Here is a 23,122-nt window from a genome sequence, read left to right as displayed (position 1 = left end):
AAAGAGAAAGGTAAAAGAATAAACGAAAAGAGAAAGACAGAGAACGGGGATGAAAAATAAAAGAAATAAACAAAACTGCGACCCAAAGAACAAGCCTTCCTAGCGTGGACACCAGTCTGTTATGCTCACGGTTTCGAGCTGTAGGCGTTATTGTTTGCACCCGTGAAACCCTCCGTTTCCAAAATAAAAGCGAATACTGATGTGAAAATTATGGTATTATTGCATCGTCACCCGGTACTGAGTAAGGGGAATTTGGTATGTGCAATCAATAGTTTAGACAATTTTCTTCTATGACGTTTCCCTCGCAAATGACTTACATATATCGGTTAAGAGGATAGGTAAGGTAATTTTACGCCATTAGCAAGGGAAAATCATAAAAGAAAAGTGTCTTGGAAATTTAGAATTGTCTAAACTGTCGGAAAATATAGTTTTCTCTTAAAAATGCACACTGGGTGACTAATGCAAATCGCCAAAATTATGGTAGTTCAGTGTGTTTGTAATGGTATTCCTATTTCGTGTGTTTTTCTTGGTGTTAACCTTATTGTTTATGGAAAGTGTTGCCAGGTAAATAACTTCGTTTACTTCTCTATACTCAGGGGAGAATCCAGGGAGGGGGTTCGAACCCCCTTTTCATCAGAAAATTACAATAATTTTTCTTAAATACAGTATTGTACGCAGGAGTTTTTTGTATAGTAAAATGTAATTACTATTGACCTCAGAATATCTCCTAATATCATTTGCACATGGCTTCAAAATGGCCTTAAAATGCCCAGCTGGGTGGGTGTAACAGCACCATTTGCGTTATATAAATATTCACCCAAATGTATAATACCAAATTATTCACCAAGTTATTCAACTGTGCTTCAGCTGTTGACATTAAACATGGCTGAGGTTGTAGTTCCTTCTGGAAGTGAGCGAGGTCAGCTCATGTTATCAAAACAGTATATCTGACGTGTTTCCTTTCTCACACTCTACAGTAGAGGGCAGACGAGGTCTCTCGATATAGAGACAGAAGAGAGATCAGACTCATATCATTTGCTACCCAGTGAACACCCCAACTTAAGTGTTCTCCTATAAGTGCACTAAGACACTTCCCTTAGCAGAGAAGGTACAATATACTCTCAACTGAACTAAGTACCTGTGAAACTATATTTTTCTATACTAAATAAAAACCAGCAAAGTGTTTACTTCATCTCAGCCACTTACTAGTTCCAGAACTAATATATATATATATATATATATATATATATATATATATATATATATATATATATATATATATATATATATACAGTGGGGTATGCTATAACGAACGTAATTGGTTCCAGAACCTCGTTCGTTATAGCATTCGTTCGTTATAGGATTAATCCGTTCCACGCCCCCAAATACAACCACTTAACACTGAAACAATTCTGTGGAAAATGTAAAAAATACGGTACTTTATCTTACCTTAGTGTTATTCAGCATGCAGGTACCCCTCAACACTGGCACAGCACAATGGAGTCTTGGCTTTAAGGTCCTCAAACAATTGTCTGGTCTTCTCACTTCACTAATGTTACCACCTGCCATTTCTTTCTCCTTTATCCACACTAAGAGTAAATTTTCCATCTCTTCAATCACATTACACTTTGCTTTGCTAAGTCTAAAGATTCCCTTAGCCACTTGCACTGTTTTTAACTCCTCTTTATTCTTCAAAATCGTACATATAGTCGATTTAGCCATCCCATACATCACTAAGTTTCGTAATGCTTCTTCCATTCTCACGTTTCTTTATAATTTCTTTCTTAGTTTCAAGGGTTATTAGCTTTCTCACTCGCTTTGGACGATTCATTGTTACAATTGTATACTTGTACAACAAAATGGTTGTACAAATAACGCGAATTTCCACATTAAAAGACGAAATTTCAACAATAACAGTGGTGCACAATGAGACAAAGATGGCGCCTGACGCTCTTGTTGTGGGTCGCGGTACAACAATATTCATGCGCCAGGTGAAGTAGTCCCGTATTCATCCGCGTTCGTTGTAGGAGTTGCGTTCGTTATAGCATTCTCAATTTTATAGGTAAAACCGTTCGTTATAGCATACCCCACTGTATATATATATATATATATATATATATATATATATATATATATATATATATATATATATATATATATATATATATATATCCACAATTGGATAAGATAAATCTTGATGGGAAAATGGAAACAACTGCTTCTTTGTTCCAAAGAATATATATATATATATATATATATATATATATATATATATATATATATATATATATATATATATATATATATATTTGTGTGATATATATATCTATAAAAAAACCAAAACATGGACTAACTGTGCTCGCCATGTTTTCCTACCCACAAAGTTCTTCTCAAAGTTCTTTTCGGACCCCCCCCCCCACCTTTTGGTATTCCTGGATCCGCCCCTGATACTCTACAGTAGTCTACAGCTTACCTAATAGAAACGCTTTATAACTTTTTCAATAGTTTGCGTTGAAAATGGTTTTCTAATAAGATTTTCTTGTTCCACAGAAAAAAGTATTCCCAAGATTTTAAGGGGTAACAAAAACAATTTAACCCAGCATACTTGACCGCATTTGTTGTTTAATGGTTATGATTTTTGCCTATTTTCGGTTGATATTCAGCACTAATTTTAATATTTTAACAACCAAAGAGTGTCTGGTACAACACCATCAGCCTCAGTAGGTTCAAAGATGGTCAAACTCACAGGATATCAAGCACTAGTAAGTGTGATGTTGCCGGAATCAGTGGCTGGAAATGTGACGTGTGCTTGAAGATTTCACAAGTTCAAAATCCAAGACCAGACTTAACCAACACTGGCGCAGGAGCACATATATCCTGGAACCAGTACATGCTCAGTACTTGCCAACAGTGCGTAACAGAGACGTAACCGATCGCTCAGGCGGGTAACGAGCCGTTCAGCATCGAAGAGGATAAAGTAAATTAAAGTATTGATACAACTCTCTCACTTGTTTCACGTGGGTCTGGGGTAAAGGTTAAGGAAATCCGACACTACAGAAAATAGCATATATTTTCCTGATATTTATGCCAGCAGGAGGCTTATCAAAAATATTATTCTCGATCATAATGAAAGATTAATTAACTCTGTACTAATGTTAACTTCTTATAGCTGATCCCTTCAGGTAGGTAAAAAGCCAACAGAGTTAACAACAGTTACATAGAATACGTAAAGAAATATAAATACTATATATATACACGACAAAAACATAGAACAATACGTAAGAAATTCGAAATAATTTGCATACAGCAGGCGATGGCACGGACACTGTACTGTAGGTGGTTAAAGGTCGAAAGAATGAGGCCCCACCACGAGGCACGAGAAGGTTAAATTAGACTTCACCATCACTACAGCGAGAAAATTTAGTAACACCTACGTATATGGTGACGTACTGGTAGGATAAATACAACAGTGGCAGTGGTTGTGCCTCGCCCTACACGCAGACGGCAAAGTGGCGTTATTTCTTACACATACACACACTCACACACACATGCACACACACAAACACGTACACATACGCACATGTTGCGCACACACACACACACATACATACATAAACATCGGCTCTTATTTACTGGCATCAGGAAGGCTCACCTGGTTTGAGGTTATGACTGAACAGTGTTAGACGAAGCTGGGTGTTATCTATAACATTATATAATATATATTCATAATATTTCTGAGAGAAGTTTAAGCAGCAAGGAAAGAAAATAAGTAACTACTGTACTAGGAAAGTAAAGTAAGACAAACTGTTCCTACTTAACAAGGAAGAGCCAATAACTGAGTAATAAATTAGTCGTTAGAGAGAAATACTATTGACACAGTTCTGGTGTAAAAACTGAAGGAATGATTGTTCATAAATTACAAATTAATCCTAAACTGATGTTTGCGTTAGGCGACAGTGGACACGAGGAAGTGGATAATATTGTGTATTGGGATATAAAAATATATTGTAATGGTAGATGTGAGAGAGAAATAAGAACAAGAATAAATCGAGTAGAAAAAGCATTTAACCATTTGAGAGATTAGTTAAAAAAAAGGAGAGAAAATTTCAGGTTGACAAAAAAGGTTGTTTATACACGAAGTTTTGTCCGGGAAGTAAACACTGTCAACATACACCATAAGGAGGCTGGAGGTGTAGTGGTAAAGTTGATGTAGAAACAAATGAAGAGAGACAGACTATTATCATATAAATAAGTTAATTGTGTCTAATTCATAAATAATCGATTGGTATCACAAGAATCTGCCACTCCCAAGGGAAAAAAGTTTTGTGTCTTCTTTTCGGTCTTTATCATGAGTGTGTTAGTACAAAAGGCGGGTACTGGCATTCGGCTTCCTATGAGTTGGGTCCTGGGTCCTGAGAACAGTCTTGCTGCTGAGAACAGTTCTTGGTGCTGCAAACGTCGATCTTGAGGTGCTAAGACTTATGTCTCTTGGTAGTTTAAAGATGAGTTTTGTTTTACTGACTCATAAGTCATAGATGCTGAGTGATGATTCGTTACGTTAACAGGACGCTGACGTCTAAGCCCCTGAAAGGGTAGAAAGGGTCGCCTGGCGCTGATGAAAGGCTCTTGCTACCGTTCGTCCATTCGAGTATGAGATAAAATCAAGTTACAATAAATGCATTATGCCTTCTTTAAAGTTCGTATTTATCTCGTGTTCTTAATTTTTCCTTTTCAATTCACTTTCCTTAGTTTATAATGTACCTTCTTTTTTCATTCATCTCTCCAAAAATTTTCTTCCACGTTTATCCTCCTTCCTCCTCTTATCTATATTTATCATTACTTATCCTCTACCTAATCTTAATCTACGGTTTAGACTTCTCCTTTTCCTCTCTCTCCTTCATCTTGCGTTCGTCGTAGCGGATAGCAGCAGGCATGAAGATCCAAAGCATAAAGCTGGTGAGAAGCATACCAGCCACAACCCATATACTGAGACTGTAACTGTTGGTACTGTCTCTGATGATCCCTGGTGAGAAAATAATGCATCGTGAATAATAATAATAATAATAATAATAATAATAATAATAATAATAATAATAATAATAATAATAATAATAATAATAATAATAATAATAATAATAATAATAATAATAATAATCACGGGTACCAGGTTCTTAGTAATCTTTTTTTTTCCCATCTTTTAACCCCATAAGTACGATACCATTATTTCTCCCCATCTATTAATTATTCCTCCCTACCCAACTGTTTTTTCTCCCCAAAATAGGATATTCCCCTATCTAGTGTTTCTCCCCATCTACAACTGGCGCTCCCTTTAATGTGATATGAGAGGGGAGGGGAGATGCTGGGGGAAAAGAACAATAAATTAAGATGAAAGTGTACTGTGCATGGGAAGGATGGGTGGACAGAGTGGTGCTGGCGGGCAAAACTCTGGAGTGACTGAATGTTAGGTAATCAATTAGCACAAGATTATGCACTAGATGTTCTCTACTGGGGCGAGGAAAGCGACAGTACATACGTGTTTGCGAGGCTCAATTCCCCCATCACCCTCCTTAACCTCCTCTTATTTTCACCTGCCATTCAACACACCTTCGAGGCCATTGCCGGACTAGATGAAACTGATTATATCCTTCTCACGTTTCTCTGGCTTAGTCTTACATAAAAATAACTGCATGTGATACTGACGATCGTCTTGCTAGAGTAATAACTTAGAAAAATGACATAGAAACTACTGGACTAGTGTGAAACGTCGGGGAAATGACACACTAAGTAAACCACTATCACTCATTAACCCAAGATGACAACCGTCACTACAAAGAGCATCAATCTCAGGACTCGGTGTCAACAGATTGTGTACACGAGACTACGCCTGGGCTACAAGTGCCCCTGGAAATAAAAAGACAAATAAGTGTGTGTGTGTGTGTGTGTGTGTGTATGTGTGTGTGTGTGTGTGTGTGTGTGTGTGTGTGTGTGTGTGTGTGTGTGTGTGTGTGTGTGAATTAGGAGAAAGAGAAAGAGAGAAAGAACTTGGGCAGTGATAATCAAGCATACAAGATATGAAACACACACACACACACATGCATATAACATAAAATATTTTCCAAATTTAAGTAAACATAACGAATATTAAACAAGCTTAATCGTTAATATTTTAAGTCAGATTACTTTGTGTCGACTTTGAAACTTTCGATCGATTCTACCTAAATCAAGGCTCGATCATCAAGGTGTTATTAATGCGGTTTGCCCTTGTAGCTTTCCTACTGTAAGTGCAAGGCCAACAAGCTATGAATGTTAATATTTACAGTAGGTCATCCCCTTGGGCAAAATGTGAAGTAAAGTCTCACCTCTGTCTTTCAAGATTCAGAACTAAAGTGTCCAAGTTGTTTAAAAAAATCTTCGATATATCTATTAATATATGCTGATAACCACAAGGAAAGAAGAAAACACGAAGTTCCCAAGCTTCTCTCTAGCTTCTAGAGAGAAGCTAGACTAATGTTTACATATTGTTTCATGATCATCTCTCTAGACACGTAATGCCCACCTACACGTTGGTCATGAGCGGCAAGAATTACTAGTTGAATATTCACCTGATGGCAGCCGGGTGAAAGCGCCTTTGGATTTCTTACAGCGTATTATATTGTTTTATCGTTTACATAACAGTCACACAACAAGATGACAACACAGCAAGCTTCCCTTCAATGCACTTAGCCAATAGAAGGATATATATAGCAAGAAATAAAACAAAAATACAAGAAAAATATGATAAGAGATCACATACGTAAAATATTAGGCCTACAGATTGAATGTCAAAACCACACCTCAGAAGCGTATTAAATACCAAACAACAAGGTCACGTTGTTATTGAATCGGTTCTTGAGAAAGTAGGTGACGGTCAATGACTCAGTATCAGCCCAACTCAATCACTAACCAATCAGTCACTAATCAATCAACCTCTAATCTTTCAGTCAAAAAAATTAGGCAGTCTCTAATCAGTCCATCTTTAATCCATCAATCTATAACACAAAGAAAATTCGATAATTACCAATGATAGGTCCTAGAATGATGAAGCCCATGGCCACCATAAAGCAGCTGGCCCCGAAAACAGGTGGAAGGTTGTCCAGACCCATGACGTCGATCATAACCAAAGTATAGAGACCCATGTTGGCCCCAACACCACAACCAAACAGAGCCATCGCTGCCATCAACCACGGCAGCTCGGTCAGGAACGGGAACACTAGAGTGGGGAATGAAACGTGAGTGGTGTTGGAAAATGTATGAAAATAATAATGATGCTGAAAATACTACTACTACTACTACTACTACTACTACTTTGTTTTTTTACGTGGCCTCCAGCCTCCCCTAATAGCCATACCTTCGCCGCCATTTTATTACCTTAATATTAAATATCCTAATATATAAGTAGCTATCCTATCTGTGTTGAATTAGTTGAGCCGCAGATCTATGCGGCATTCAGTGACTGTAGCCTCATAGTCAATATCTGCAGCAGTTGTCGGCATTGGGGCAGAAGCTCTCGTTCCCCTGAGGCAGAGCAAAGCCGAGCGAAGGAGAGAGAAAGACAGTCGACATCTCATCCAGGCTGTAACATAACTTCTGGGCTGCTGCTTCTGTTCGGAGATGACCTCCGAGAGTCTGGCGTAGAAACATCTTGCTACTACTACTACTACAACTACTACTACTGCTAATAATAATAATAATAATAATAATAATAATAATAAATGCCATACAGTAGTCTTGACGGCACATTAGGGGCAGTGTGGATACACTACACTGTATACCAAGCCTTCAGTACACATTGAATCAGTGTGGCCAGTACTACACTGCATTCCACCGTTTTGTCTCTGTAGTTTTATGTAGTCCATGTTGCTGAATATTCCATGAAACAATTATATAGCCATACAGCCAATCTGCGTTATTTTACAGACACATCTGATGAAAAAAAAAGGTGTAATATGTGATCAGATGATATATATTATCGCCTTACCTAATATAGATAAAGATACTGTGAAGTAGCCGGAGACGTAGACAAGTCGCTTGTTGAACCTTGGCCAGTCTGACAGCGTCGCCACCAACAGCCGCATGAGGAGGTTGCATAAGGCTGAGATGGAGATGCAATAGGCGGAATCCTCCAGCGTCTGACCTGCAGCCTGCATCGCAAACGGCACCATCATCATGAAGTTGAGATACCCATTAATGCCGAAAGTCCCGGAGAGGGCGATGATGCAGGCTCGTGGTGACCTCAGGATGCCCATGTCAGCTACTGTGGACTGAAATACTCTGAACACGACAGAACAGATGGACGGCAATGTTTTCTTGGAGTCGTCGCTGTCCAAGTTCGATGGGTCATTTTGGTCGGTGTCAGGCATGGCAATAATACCGGCAACATCCAGTGTGGATATGCAAAGAGACGAGTTATTTCTCGAGATGGAGATGGTGGAGGCATCGCTGAGGTGTCGTCCAGCGCGTGATTTCATCATTCTTGAGCGAACTGCAATGCGCATCAAGTCAAAGTCTGGGTCACCCGTACTGTCCGTAAGCGACAGCTCAGAGTGACACTTCACCAACTCTCTACTTCTGCTGCCCAAAGTGCTTGGTTCTGGTGGCAACAGAGGTGCCTCGCCTGCCAGAGGTTGGTTCCCTGCCTGTGGCTGACCTTTCTTCATGTGCTGCTCGACGGGGTGGAAGAAGGAGGCCCCCAGGCAACCGTTCAGAATGATGCCTCCAACCATCAAGGTCGCTCCTCTGAAGCCATACTCGTCTTGCAAGAAGCGTGCAATAGGTGGACCTAGCATCTGCCCCAGGCATACCCCAGCCATCATGATTGCAGTTGCCACCCCTCGCCTGCGATCGAAGTAGATAGGCACGATCAAGAAACAGATCGACACCACCATCCCTCCGCCTACGCCTAAGAACAATATCACTGTTAATTTATATATCATTACAGAACAAGCAAAACATATTATTTATTATCACAAGACAAACTATTCTGAATCATTTATCAACACAAACTTTTCTCTGGTTGTGATCATTATGTGTTGGCACTGAATTATATGATCTACAGATGAACGATGTTTTACTCTGTAAATTATTTCATAACAACAACACGAAAAAAGAAACTATTACAATACAGTAATAAAAAAAGCTCCAACTTAAGAACACGTACCACACAAGAGGGAGAACGAAAAGAAGAGGAATTCAGGGCAGGGAGCAAAGGCTGAAATAACAAAGGACACGGCAGCCAAGGCAGCTCCGAAAATGCCGATCTTCCGCCAGCCAAACTCCTTGGTGACCGGTCGAGTGATGATCGCCATCAAGTTCCAGATGCAGCATTGGGAGTTGAAGATCCAGGCGGTGGTGGTGGACGAGGCGCCCTGCTCCATCAAGTACCGAGAGAAGAGCACACCGAAGCAGGGACTGACCATAGGGATCAAAGTCTGTGGTAAGAAGTATTATTAATGGTAATGCAACCCACATTTACGTAATTTGTAGATGTAGTTATACTCGTGTCATATTTAAGGTAATTTCTTTGTAATAATGTCCGATCATGACGATAATTTTACAGTGTTGATATAAGTGGAACAAACTGGCTTTCTTATACATTTCTGTTCCTCTTATTCATTACGGTTACTACGGCATGTCTATAATGAAACCTATATCTACATATATTCCGATAAGTAGTGGTAAAATACTGAGGTTACTGCTTCATATAACAAACTGTCGGCTGGTTTTATATAAGAACATAAGCGATAAGTTTGTTGAACAACTTAGGTACAGTAGCTCGTGATTTTTTTTTTCTGGACATAAAATTTGTTTAGTTTCTGTCTTTATTTTGTAAATTTCTAAATAATTATTTTTTTGTCCTGGATTTAGAAACAATAAATGCCAGGACACATCCATTATATGTTTATTTCATTCTGATTGCTGAGCCCAAATAATTCTCACCTACGCCTAATTTTCTTATTAATATATACGTACTTCACTCCGTCCCATTACAAAACACTCCTGATAATAAGCACTTGACAGATTCGTCGACTTTCATTGTTTAAGTCGCCTTACTGTTTACCTGCACTGTCTCGACACACAGGGATTTGTATACTCCCACGGCCTACCAGCACCGAAAACCTACAGTTTCTATATTAATGCTGAACTGTATAACTGTAATGGTTAAACACATGATTACCCAATTGTAAGTCTCGATGACAATTTTACTTAATTATTATTATTATTATTATTATTATTATTATTATTATTATTGTTGTTATTATAAAAGTCATAAACACATTATTTTCTTCTCATTGTGCAATCTGATTCTCATGGTTCGTGGAAGAGCAGGAGAGGCGACAGGACTTGTGGGTGACTGTACACAACAATGACTGGAAATTTTGGGAAAGAAAACGTAACTCTACCTTCTTTTTAGGGGGAATATTACGTAACACAAATTAACCATTACATTGCTTAAATAACTCTTCTAATATATGAATAAGTAATCATTTTCTATTGCTCGTTGTGAAATATTCAGCCTTTATTAACTAAATGCCTATTCGTGAGGTTTCGTGGTTAGTGCACATGCAACATCTAAATCTTGAGGGGTTGCTGACACGGAGGGCCGGCCCACTCGTTAGCCTAGGTTGCCCGTCACTGTTGTAGACTAAGTCTGTATTTCCCGGTACTTGCACTGTACTAGATATTTTAACTAATCAATAAAAGGTAAAACAACTTGTGTGTTTATGTACATGTGTGAGTGAGTGTGTCAGTCAGTCAGTCAGCGCCATAGTTCCAACACCACCGAACCTAGAAACTTGACACTTTGCTTTCATACTGAGAGGACCCTGGGGTGTGCACTTTGGTGATATTTTTTTAGATTTGGCTCAATGGGAAAAAAGCTGTAGAGATGGGTGTTGGGAGTCATGCAGTATAGTAACATTTCCTTCACCGTCCACACCCCCTACCAGCCGCCCAGGGGACGATAGTGATAGTGTAGCAGTAGATGATAGTGTAGTTGGGCATTGAAGATAATAGTGTAGTTTATACAGTGAAGATGATAGCGTAATTCATGCAGTGTAGATAATAGTGTAGTGATAGTGTGGAACTGTAGTTGTTGTATTGTAGATGATAGTGTCGTTATGGAGTCGTTATGGACATGGTTTATGAGCTAGCCCTGAATATCAAACTTGACAACCCTAGTCCTCGGCTAGCAAGCAATGTGCATGGACTATAATTGCATTACAGTAAAACTTACCATTATTACGAAGCTTCCTAGAGCTACCATCCAGCCCCAACCTCCGTCTGGGGGGACCATCTCTGTGGCAGCATCCTCTTCCTCCTTCTCCTTCACTTCTTTCTTTACAGGCCACTGCTTCTCGTTGGCGTTGCTATCTTGTCGAAGAACAGTGGACGAGTAGCTGATTCTTTTCTTGTGCCCATCCTCAGTGATTTTGGTCTCGTCAGTATTTTTGAGAATCCTGTTCTCGGTGAATCCTTCTTCTGAATTCATCTTCAGTAATGTTTTAGTCAGTGAAGAGACTACAGCGTCCAGTGGTGCTCGGGAGTCTTAAGTACAGCTCATGCTTCGTTTAACTCGTACACGGACACTGCATGTGGCGTGTTTTGCAGGGATGTAAGTTTCTGAGCGACAACCATTTACGTGTACACTGAACGTCATTGACAACTTGTCTGTTTCTGGTCAAGAAAGGTCTTTGAAAAGAGACATACTTAAGCGTCTAGGATAGGGATAACACTATCTGATTTTCAGAAGATAACAATGACACTACCACAGCATTACATCACTACTCCGCCGAGGTGACACGCTACCACCTTCACTGTGTACGCCACAAAACCACTAACTGCAGGAGACAAAGGTTAGTGCATCCCTTGTCGGAGAGGATAACAATCTGTGCTCCCAGTCAGGCGTCTTTCAAGCGAGTGAATACACCGTGTTGCTGGGCCAGCTTCGCCCGCGCCCTGAGCTGAAGGCCAACACAACCATGCACCGATTAATATCCCGCCAAGTCGCGCTCAGCACAGTGTGAAGCACATCTCAAAATGGATGGAATGCCGATGTGCTTATTGTAATTACTCGGAGAGACGACAACACTAATAAGTGATGAATTTATCAGCCTGTTCAGCCAGCAGCAGTAGCAACCACTTGCACCTGAGTCTTAATATAGCCCCTGGATGAGGTGCAAGATCCTCGCTAAGACAAGAGATTATCCGTAGGCCCCTTCCCCCACTATATATATATATATATATATATATATATATATATATATATATATATATATATATATATATATATATATATATATATATATATATATATATATATATGCATGCAAGTAAATCACTCTAGGTGCGCGTGATCCAAGTATATACTGATAACCACAAGGAAACAAGAAAACACGACGTTCCAAGCACTTTCGTGTAATTCACATCTTCAGGGGTGAGTACAGACCCCTGTGGTTATCAGCATATACTTGGATCACGCGCACCTAGAGTGATTTACTTGCATGCATATATATATATATATATAGTGGGGGGAAGGGGCCTACGGATAATCGAAAAGGTCGTTTAATAACACATAAAGTCTACGGTAATAAAGCATACATTTTCAAAGTACCTTTCCCTAACCTACCTCATTTAAGTCCCTCTATTTATTTTTGTTCATTTGCCATTCATATTTCAATAGAATTTGCTTTAACCACTTTAGTAAATAAATATGAACCAACACAGAAACCGTGAATAAAAAATGGAAAAGTCAAAGAACATAAGTCAACACAAAAATTGTGACCAAGTCCCAGGTTGCTGATCTGACTTTCTGCCTCATCTACACACAATTGCAGGGTCTCAATTGTTTCTCTTACTATTGACAACACAACATGCATACAGGTAGATTGTTTCTCACTCTTGATTTTTTTTTATTTTTGCATTTCTTTATGGTTCTTTATTACTATTATTATTATTATTATTATTATTATTAATATTAGCAGTATCATTATTAATATTATTACATTATCGCCCCCCAGGCCCCGATGTGGGTCAGTGACCTGTGCCCGGGTGGACTAATTAATCCCTGTAATAAAAAAAATATATATTAGGGGTTCGGGATTGACGGTTAATCCGAAAGTCGGTTAATCGAGGTTTTACTATATATATATATATATATATATATATATATATATATATATATATCAGGAGGGAACAGCCCTGCCATGTGATGACAGCACAGATAAGACTAGTAATTGGTTATATTGAAGGTCATGTTTTGGTCACTGATAAGGAGATAAGAGCAAGCATGCACTCTTCCTATATTATTTTCCTTCAATTCATTATAACTATCTATTGTCACTTCGTTTAGCTGTTGGTCTAATGTTACATTTCCTCACCAGGACAATCCACCCCCCCCCCATCCCCTCATCTCCGTTCTGGCAGTATCTCCTGGTGCAGCACATTTAGAAACACATGTTTCTACTCTAATCATAACCTCAAGTCTTTTATCTTACGATCAACAGAATGTTCCCTAATCACATTTCTCTACCCGAAGTACCACCCACTCCCGTGCTATCACTCTATCTCAATATATCATAACCCATCCACACCTACCCCCCCCTCTCTATTTTCCTCCACCCTCAGCGAACTGCTCTGACCCCCCCTCCATCCCTCCCAGCGTGACTCGTGAAACCTGGCAGTCACACTGTGTTTTGACGTCACCCTGAGGTATGACATCATCACTTCATGCCGGTAATTTCACGATCTAATTTTTCTCTTTTTTTTCATTAACCGAAGTACAAAAGCATCCGCATTAGCACAGATTGTGTCTATACGCACCGTCTACAGAAATACCAATTGTGCATGAAAACATCTACAGCAATATTAGTCATAATCGTAAATAATCAACATAAGCAGCAATACCAATCATTCATGGCAACATCTGTAAGAACATCAGTCGTGCATGATTACATCTGCAACAATACCAGTCGTACAGGACAACACTTCTATCGTTATCGGTAATTGAGAAATTCAGTTTTTTGTGAGGTGCATGAGAATTGTAATCACGATGAGAATGCGTCTATTTTCCTCAAGGTCATATGAAATGGTGGAGAGTAATACAACCCTGCCAAGAACCGGCGCCGAGTAGTCGAGTTTTAGGCTCTAACAGCACGGTGAGAGACGGGCGCTGCTCTCAGTGTTGTTTCTTGATTTATTGTGTTTCTCTTCTCGCGTTTTTTTCCCGATGTATTATTTACCATCACCTGTAATACTAAGAGTGATGATACAATATAAACACTGCAAAAAGATGACGCAATGGGAATATAGTTACAGTGTTTTGTGTCGTGTCTCAGGCGGAAAAGAGTGATACAATAATATGAGTTGCTTGTCCACTAGAGGCAGCACCAATACGTGAGTGCATATTAATTATGTTTCATGTTTTCCTTCCTGGAGTGTAGATATCTTTATAAAAGACGTATTAGATGGAAAAGGGAATAGTATTCTGTCGTCTGAAGAATTTGGAGATAAGGAGAAAAACAACACAGGTATTTAGAGAAAGAAACAAAGGAAGGTTATGATGTTTCCGAACGAAAGTGAGACTTAGAACACGTCGAGTTGTCTGAAGGTGTATTAGAAGGAAGAAGATGGCCAAGATAACTACAGAAGGAGGCAATGAGGAGGAAATGGTAACAGAATGGGAGGAGCTGCAGCCACCAGACGGAGGGTGGGGCTGGATGGTGGCCTTCGGGTCTTTCATCATGCTGGTAAGAACAAGGTCTTCTTCTGATCATGGGTAAGGAGACCCACGTGTACACCTCGTGACTGCAGGTCTTGTTGCATAATGCTAACATAAGTTTTCTGTTGACTGAATATTATCTCGCGTTTGCTTCTCCATGTGTCATTGTTTGTTATCTAGATATTACGTCATGCCCTTTTCTTTGCTTCTGTGTTGATGATTACGTCTTTAGTGAATGTTCTTAGCTATCTGGGCTGATGCTTTTTCTCCTGGTTATAGCCACACCTCTTACGACAGCTGAGTTTTATTCAAGTGTATTTCTTTTGTCTGGTGTTGAGGGAAACGTCTGTCTACAAGCAATTTCTCCATTAACATCATGTCTCTGTTTACAATTCCTTGTCTTCTTACTACTGTTCTCCCTTTCTTCTCTTGTGACTGTTCTTGGCAATAAGCCCTTATAAACACACACACACAAAACAAATCCTTGAAGATTAACTCACATCAAACATTTACCCGAGGAAAATGTGTAGCTCAATGTAATATATTATAAACTACAAACTTGCTCACAATATAATTTCCTCATTGTTTTTCTCAGCTATTATTCATTACAGTATTTCTTCCTTTATATTTTCTCTCGTGTGATAAATAAGATAGATTTTACTGTGGTTAAAATTAATATTCTTGTTGAACTTAGATGTCGATAAGGAATACTCAATTTACGTAGTGAAGTATTTTAAGTTTTTACGACAATTTTGGCTATTTCTGTCACATTCATCTTATAATCTTTAAGTGATATTTGTTTATCGTGAGAACTCAAAAGTCCATCATTTGGGGATATCCCTATAAGACTTATCAGTATGACATAATCGAGATATTACTTATTGCTCAACAGCATCTGACCACACATTCACACACGTTGACATATACCAGCTCATACCAGATATATCACACACACACACACACACACACACACACACACACACACACACATGGAGAAGCAAACACTTATACACACGCACACACATATATGCACAAAAGACAAATACCGGTATGTTTACATCAACAAAGACACGTACAATCCACCGCCACTTATGAGCCACACAGACTGACGGCCTCGAAATTACTAGCCGGCAACTTCGCAGGACCCATACCTCCCCCATCCCTTCTTCCAGGAACACATTAATCAGGGAATTAATCGGTGGTCAGCCAAGGTGTAAGTCAACGCTTATCCCTGAACTATCAATACGTCCAGTACTGCCCAGTAAGACCCTGCCATAATTTACACTCTCACATTAATACTGAAATTAATCCATCGCGTCTGTGGCGAGTTACCAAGTGGGTACGAAATCTATCACGGACGGACAGACGGACAGCATGATTGCCATATATTCCCAAACTTTCGGTCCGGGAGGAATACTGAGAGAAAGAAATTTAACGCTGGTCAACAAGGAACGGCGCTTCCAATACAGGACAACGAATGACTTTCTTTCTTCATCAAACTTAGAAAAATTGGCTTTTGAATCAAGCTTAGGAAAGCGTGGCATCCCTAAAAATTACATCTAAAAATACTTTGATGTTCTTGAAACACGAGGAGGTGGTCTAATGCCCCTCAAGTGTGAGGACGTTCTTGAGACATAAGTGTGAGGACGCTCCCACACATATAAAACGGGAAGAGAGACCCAAATAACAGAAAACATTGGTCTCTGATGCTAAACTGTGACTGGGTCAACACTGAAAATTTTAAGGTTATATGCTTCTCTGACCCAAAAGACCTTAATCTTAATCTTCCCTGAGGCATTACAGACCCGAGCATTACACTAAGAGCCCATTGAAATTAGGCTCCATTGGAATTAGTACTTACTAGGATTGGGACCCATTATTACTAAGCTCCAATCCCAATGATTAGGTTTGGTTTTTACCAATTAGGGTTGGGACCTGTTTGACGAATCAACAGCTGATAGAGAGGACATGACGCCTACAAAACACAAAGCCGATTAGCTAATAACTTGTAAAGCAGGTCAATGAAACCATGCCAGTATGGTGAAGCTCATTTTATCTCAGTGTAGCAAGACTTTCCAGGAGAGATTCGGGAAGAAAGTGGAAGGAGGAGGTGGTAGTCCGATACCCACATGGACAGGTGAGGGGAAGACTTTCATATTGACAGCAACAGGACCACAGGCGACCACAAAGACGGTGTAAGACTAAGGAGTGGGACCGACGTCCGCGTGAACGAGCGGGGACATCACGTTGACTCATCGATAAGGGAAGGACACCGACGTCCTCAAAGATGGAGGGGAAAAGCGTAATGTTCCTTTAAAACTGTTACGGGATGCGAAGGACTCCAGACTTAACTAATGAAGAAAAAGATAACCAATGAATATGATAACTTGGACGTACCTGACATATGGTGTGTTAATGTCCCCCGAAAAGCTGTTTTAACTCACACTCACCTGGAAAAAGAAAAGGAAAATTTGAGTTGTGATTACCTGCCATCTATCCACCCCCCCCCCCCCACACACACCTGTATGATCATGCACTCTTAACTTACAGGAACAACCAAGCAGAACCAATGATCTTAAGCTTTAGTTTATGTCAAATGGATGAATAAGAGAACCTGTTCAATATGTCGAGAACACAACAGTAGTATTAATAGTAGTTACCTTGGTGGTAGCGGAAGTCCTGGCGCCGTATAGTGTCACCTCCTGCCACCATCTTGACACTTTAATGACACCTCATGGCACTTAACGACTCCTTGCTTTACTCCAAAACACACTTTACACTTTGCGATAGTTCAAAACACTTTGCAACAATTTACCACATTAATGACACTTTTCGATACTTTGCGAGACTTTAAAGCATTAATGGCACTTTATTGACACTTTATGACACCAATGGCACTTTAAGGCACGTTGAGAGACTTCACAGAACACTTTTCGACACCATATGACACTGTTGCATTGTTTGGATACTTTATAACCGTTCGAGACTTTATGACACTTAATGCCACTTTATGACACTTTGGATCTATATGACTTTTTACAGTCATATATTATAACACTTTAGGACAGTTTGACACCTTAAGAAACTTCATAACGCCTCTGTCACTTCATAGCAGTTTTAAATTATGCCCACGTCTTTCGATATATTATGACACTTATTAGACTTAATGTCACTTTATCAGACCTACTGGCACTTAAAACTACTTTATAAAACTTTTGGATATTACGTGAACCTTTGTGACATGACGTGACACTTTATGGCACTTTACGACACATCCCACTCTTACGACACATATGGGTGTGTTTTGCGACCTCAATTACTTTGTGACACTTACAGTATAAGCTTCATGACACGAACACTTCACATCACTTATAAAACTTCATAACACAAACACTTTACAACTTATAAACACTTTACGTTACTTACGAACACGTTATGATACATGTGATCACTTCATAATACTTATGGAAACTTAAAGTCACAATACTTATGAAAACTTTACAGCACTTTTTGAAAATTAAGACCACTTAAAACAATTAAAACTACTTTACGATTTATAAACACTTTCTGACGCAAGCACTTCACAACACTGACGAATAATTCACAATACTTTGCAGAACTCGTCAATTTCAGTCTCTTCACCGGCTATTAGTTTATTTATAAGCGTTCGTGTACGTCGTTACCGGCATTAAGGCAGAGACAGCACTGAGTATGTCTGGTGACTCTTGTCTTGTTAGAGGCCTTTGTTGGCATTCTCATGAATCTGAAACCACGAAACAAGACAGATTCAAGACTTGAGCGTACCGGCCAAAACCTCGTCTCCACACATGTAGCTTCTAATTATAAAGTATAAGGCAATGTATTACACAAGATTATATTTAAATATTTTTGTTCTTTATGGGTTTTTTGGGGGGGGGATGATTGAGTCTGATGTATCGAAAACAGATCAGAGCTGTTCCAGAATCCTCGAAACACCTACGTCATCGGTGTCTCAAAGTGGTGTCAGTCAACTGGTGACAAAAAATATCCAGATATTTTATATTGTTTATCCTGCTTAATTTGCTTAATAAAAACAAACAAGCAGGAGCGAAACAAACGTAAATTAAATAAATCTGTATTAAAAATAACAAATAACGATAGAACACCTTTTAAATTATTTTCTTATTCCGCAAGTCAACGTTTTCGAAGACGTGTGTAATGTGTATTGTCTCGGGGCGAGCAACTCAGACCACGACTTAACCAAAGCTACCAACAGACTCCACACACCTTTCTGGTATATTATGATGTGGTTAAATATTTTAGACGGACAACAGACATACCAAAGTCAATCACCTTAAAACTTAATTCATAAAAGGTGTTCAAAGAAAAGTTGCCTTACTCAAGGGGTTGGTTCTGTCTCCCAAACACAACGGCACGAAAAACGATCGAGGAGGTTTGCGTGTTTCTTGAGGTGGGGTGAGGAGGGATGCACCCAGTGAAGCTGCCGCATACAAGCATACAGTATATATCGCTTTTTAGTCCACTGTGTTCCTGCCACTATAACGCCATCATGCCTGTTTATACCTCCTTCTCCTCCTCTCCTCCTCTTTCTCCTACAGTTGCTGGTGCCTATGGTGACCCTCTGCTTCTCCATCCTGTTCTCCGGGTTCTTGATAGAGCAGGGCGCCTCCTCCACGACCATCGCCTGGATCTTCAACCTACACATTTTCCTCTGGAACCTCATAGGACCTCTAACTGGCCCGCTCTCCACGGAGTTTGGCTTCAGGAGAGTTAGTCTCGTAGGTACGGCGGTGTCTTCCTTATCTCTCCTGCTGGTGGCCTTCACCGACTCCATCGCCTACCTCATGGTATTCTTTTCTCTGTGTGGTAAGTATTTTGGCAGCTTTAGTCTTAACTGGGGGCGTTTATACGTTAATTGAGGAGCACGAGTTTATTATAAACACATACGAAGGTTAAATGAAGTCCTTATCAGTGTGAAGTTAACAAGGTGTAGATTTAACCCAATGAGTGGCAGGGGTTTCTCTACCCTTGAAAAACAAATCGTCTAGCGTAAAGTAAAATATAATAATTATTGCGACGCTGCTTCTTTAAAGATTAAATTTGCTTCAGATACACTCGTTACAGAAAATATCAGCAAGGTGGTGTCCGTTGGATGTTAAAATGAACATTGTGACTCCTGTTGTCTCGATAGGGTTGTCAAAATCCTTCGTCCGTGTCTCATATTGGCTAGCAAAATTTTTGCAGATACTTTTTGTAGAGACTGTACTGTACATGATATTTACAAATTGCACTTTATACAGTAACTTGAAAGTAAGTCCCATAGGCATGACTACCCGGTAGGGACAGTGTGGATAGAGCACCCAGTAATGGCTGGTACTCTACTCCATCGATTCACTTCCCCAAGTTGTAAGCTTAGGTACACATTTACAGCTGGGTGAACTAGGAGCCTCTGGGAATCGAACGACCGACCCTGGAACAGGAGGCGAACGTTGTATCCACTCGACCTCCTTCTCCCATGATAACTTAAGATGATACAAGTTTCTGAAAATTATAAATACATAATAAGTTACAAGTTAATATATGTCAAAAACTTGGTTTAACATTTCCATCATAATAACATACAGGCTATGTATACTAAATTGTAAATGTTTTCTTTCTATTCCAACAGGTTTGTTTGGGGGGTTGGGCTGTAAGCCCGCCTACGTGCTCACCAGTTTGTATTTTGAGAAAAGACGTGGCCAGGCCTTCGCGATGCTGATGGGAGGCATATGTATAGGTCAGTTCATGGGTCCACCTCTCGTCCGTTATTTACTGGAGAACTACGCGCTGATGGGTGCCAACCTCATCCTAGGAGCCCTTGTTCTTAACAGCTGCGTCGGAGCTGCTCTCTTCCATCCCGTGGAATGGCACATGAAAAGACGGAGACGTGCAGAGAATCCCATCACACCAGATTGTGTCGATGAAGACAAGGAAGACGGTTGCATGATCAAAGGAGTCTCATGTAAGGATAAAGAGATGATGCTAAAATCACAAGAAAGTAAATGGACACCTGGAGAGGCAGCAAGAATAACGTTGATACGAAATTTGAGCCGGTGTTCCAGTGTGTCCTCGGCTGCCTCCTTCATCGACCTGACCAGCGTCCCTCCAGTCAGTCATACTGGTATTGACGTGTATTTGGGGGAGGGAGATGAGGATTCTTCTTACCCAAAGACTTCTAGAGTGCGAAAGATTGTGTTCGTAGTAGTTCGCGTGGTCCGGTTACTCATTACAGATCTGAAGATCTTTAAGTCCCCAAGAGCTCTCATAATAGCCATTGCTGGTGTCTGCGTCGCTAATGGTTACTTGAATTTTCATATGATTTTGCCATTTGCTATTCAGAATTCTGGCTATACCCTAGAGGAAGCCGCCTGGTGCATGTCCATCGCTGCTATCTCGAACCTGGTGGCGCGTCTCAGTAACTCCGCTCTCTCAGACTGCTCCTGGTACAATATGAGACTTGTGTACATGTTGGGGGCTGGTCTCGTCGCTTTAACTACCTTAGGTAAGTCTTGCCTGAGTGATTGTTGTGTACATGGCAACGATGAATTAATTTCTGTTAAAATTTACCTCAATCATAATTTAGTATATTTATCTAAGGGAAATATAATAAGGCCACGACATACATTCATAAACTGGTGCTTAAATATACCAACCAGTCACGATACTTATTGTCTATAGAGAACATCTTTTGTTTTTCTTTATTAGTTTAATAGTTTAATATCTAAATGCCAGAACTAGTCTATAAAAAATAATTAATGCAAATTTTAGGATAAAAACTTATAATAGAAAAGAACATTGTATCTAATTATATATCAGTAAATTTTCACTTTCCCTATCTTGAGAAGCTTAGCGATGTATTACGTACCCCTGACGTAAACAACTTATTATGCAAAGTAGACTTTGTGTTACTGTGAAATTGATATTAGGAGATGTATTATATAATTTGACATTGGTATATAATGTTTCAAGGAGGTAGACTCAAGTGTGCATTACATAATTTTGATATCAGGTGGTGGTGATATGAAAATGATAAACCATTATGAAACTGACATGTTGCCATACTATGTTGAATTAGACAAGATCCTGATGTTGTCTATCCTATCCTCCCACAGTGTTCAGCTTCTTGAGTGACCTGACGTGGATGAAGGTGACCATGGGGCTATGGGGGTATGGAGTGGGCACCAACATCTCCCTCTACACACTTATTATGCCCAAATACATGGGTCGAGAGAACATGGCAGCCATATTTGGGGGCCAGTCATTTTTCATGGCCATTGGTCACATCACCTTAGGACCTCTCATAGGTAGATTTCTTCCCTTCTGTATACTAATCCTCAATAATCAACTAACTGACTTAACCACTGAGAGAAAATTAATTTTTTTTTATGGTTTAATAAATATATATTTTTTGAGATATCTCCTGTTTTTATCAATATGCATAAATATTACTTTTAGGCATCAGCAGCTTTGTTTTGATTTTTGTAGCAGACGTATAGTGTAGATGCTGTAATGGCTGTGTTGTTTATTTTCTAGGTATTTGTATTATAGATTTGTTCCAACTTAAACTAATTACTTTTTGTAGTTTTCCATTTTTCTTTGTATATACAGTATGTTACGGGACTAGGCAGGTCAGAAGTGTGACTGATTGAAAGAGTGAATAACTATCTAGTGTTACTACAGGTCTGATCCGTGACCTGAGTGGGAGTTATGCCGTGGCCATGCAGGTCATCTCGGTGGAGGTGTTCTTGTGCGTCCTCCTGTGGTTCTTCATGCCCGCCGCTGTCACCTACGACAAGAAAAAGGAAAACCTACAAAAGTCCTCAACTGATGCAGGAAAGACGTCACCATAGAATACGATAAGAAGTTCCTCGGAAGTGTTATATTGACGCTGATAAAATGTATTCCTACTGACTCGTTTAGGATACGATGGGAATCCCGCCAGAACTCCTTCACTTATATAAAAAGAAATTCATCATAGGATATAAGGAGCCATGTTATAAAAGAGATTGTGATTACGTATTGAGTATTATATAGTCAGACCAAATGGGCAAATCTGTGCTGTGATTATAAAGTAATAAAAATAAGAGTTTTCCGACTTGGCTTTCATAACCAATAACAGTTTCGTTAATTCGTTATTTAATAAAAACACAAAATGGAAAATAACTTATCGTAGTCTGGTTGATTTTCGTGTGATAATTCATTGAGAGCGAATCTTATTTTCACTTTTATCCACTGACGTGCATATAAACTAACACGCAGAAGGACACACGCACACACACACTAGGAGGAGAATAAGCAAACAAGACTTTCTCAAACACTGACGTAATA

The 23,122-nt window shown here is 39.5% G+C and overlaps 2 protein-coding genes across 7 annotated transcripts; one reads left to right on the top strand and one right to left on the bottom strand.

Annotated features, from left to right (window-relative positions):
* Positions 1 to 3,052: 3,052 nt before the first annotated feature.
* Positions 3,053 to 11,531, bottom strand: LOC121867565 (monocarboxylate transporter 12-B-like). Its single transcript, XM_042367566.1, has 5 exons — positions 11,273 to 11,531; positions 9,197 to 9,467; positions 8,018 to 8,938; positions 7,058 to 7,249; positions 3,053 to 5,023 (listed from the first exon to the last, which is right to left on the bottom strand). Exons 1-5 carry the CDS (start codon positions 11,525 to 11,527, stop codon positions 4,863 to 4,865), a joined length of 1,800 nt encoding a protein of 599 aa, XP_042223500.1. The 5' UTR covers positions 11,528 to 11,531; the 3' UTR covers positions 3,053 to 4,862.
* Positions 11,532 to 11,803: 272 nt separating this feature from the next.
* On the top strand, positions 11,804 to 22,886 carry LOC121867566 (monocarboxylate transporter 9-like). Of its 6 annotated transcripts, none has more exons than XM_042367567.1 (6): positions 14,132 to 14,192; positions 14,478 to 14,783; positions 19,354 to 19,621; positions 20,424 to 21,296; positions 21,907 to 22,098; positions 22,475 to 22,886. In XM_042367567.1, exons 2-6 carry the CDS (start codon positions 14,664 to 14,666, stop codon positions 22,642 to 22,644), a joined length of 1,623 nt encoding a protein of 540 aa, XP_042223501.1. In that variant the 5' UTR covers positions 14,132 to 14,192; positions 14,478 to 14,663; the 3' UTR covers positions 22,645 to 22,886. The 6 variants fall into 6 exon arrangements, with proteins under 6 accessions (XP_042223504.1, XP_042223506.1, XP_042223501.1 ...); XM_042367569.1 differs by lacking the exon at positions 14,132 to 14,192 and adding an exon at positions 14,194 to 14,215; XM_042367570.1 differs by lacking the exons at positions 14,132 to 14,192; positions 14,478 to 14,783 and adding an exon at positions 11,804 to 11,891.
* The last annotated feature ends 236 nt before the right edge of the window (positions 22,887 to 23,122 follow it).

This window comes from Homarus americanus, unplaced genomic scaffold (genome assembly GCF_018991925.1).
Source record: "Homarus americanus isolate GMGI-L3 unplaced genomic scaffold, GMGI_Hamer_2.0 scaffold2106, whole genome shotgun sequence".
Taxonomy (NCBI): Eukaryota; Metazoa; Arthropoda; class Malacostraca; order Decapoda; family Nephropidae; genus Homarus; species Homarus americanus.
Note: the sequence above shows the minus strand (reverse complement) of the source record. Positions and strands in the feature narration are given on the sequence as shown.

Coding starts and splice junctions, on each gene's coding strand:
- LOC121867566 (XM_042367567.1), top strand. CDS start 14,664: ATGGCCAAGATAACTACAGAAGGAGGCAATGAGGAGGAAATGGTAACA. Junction 21,297..21,906: donor CGTCGCTTTAACTACCTTAG/GTAAGTCTTGCC, acceptor ATCCTCCCACAG/TGTTCAGCTTCTTGAGTGAC. Junction 22,099..22,474: donor CACCTTAGGACCTCTCATAG/GTAGATTTCTTC, acceptor GTGTTACTACAG/GTCTGATCCGTGACCTGAGT.
- LOC121867565 (XM_042367566.1), bottom strand. CDS start 11,527: ATGAATTCAGAAGAAGGATTCACCGAGAACAGGATTCTCAAAAATACT. Junction 7,250..8,017: donor AGTATCTTTATCTATATTAG/GTAAGGCGATAA, acceptor TCCCCACTCTAG/TGTTCCCGTTCCTGACCGAG. Junction 5,024..7,057: donor CATTCTAGGACCTATCATTG/GTAATTATCGAA, acceptor TTTTCTCACCAG/GGATCATCAGAGACAGTACC.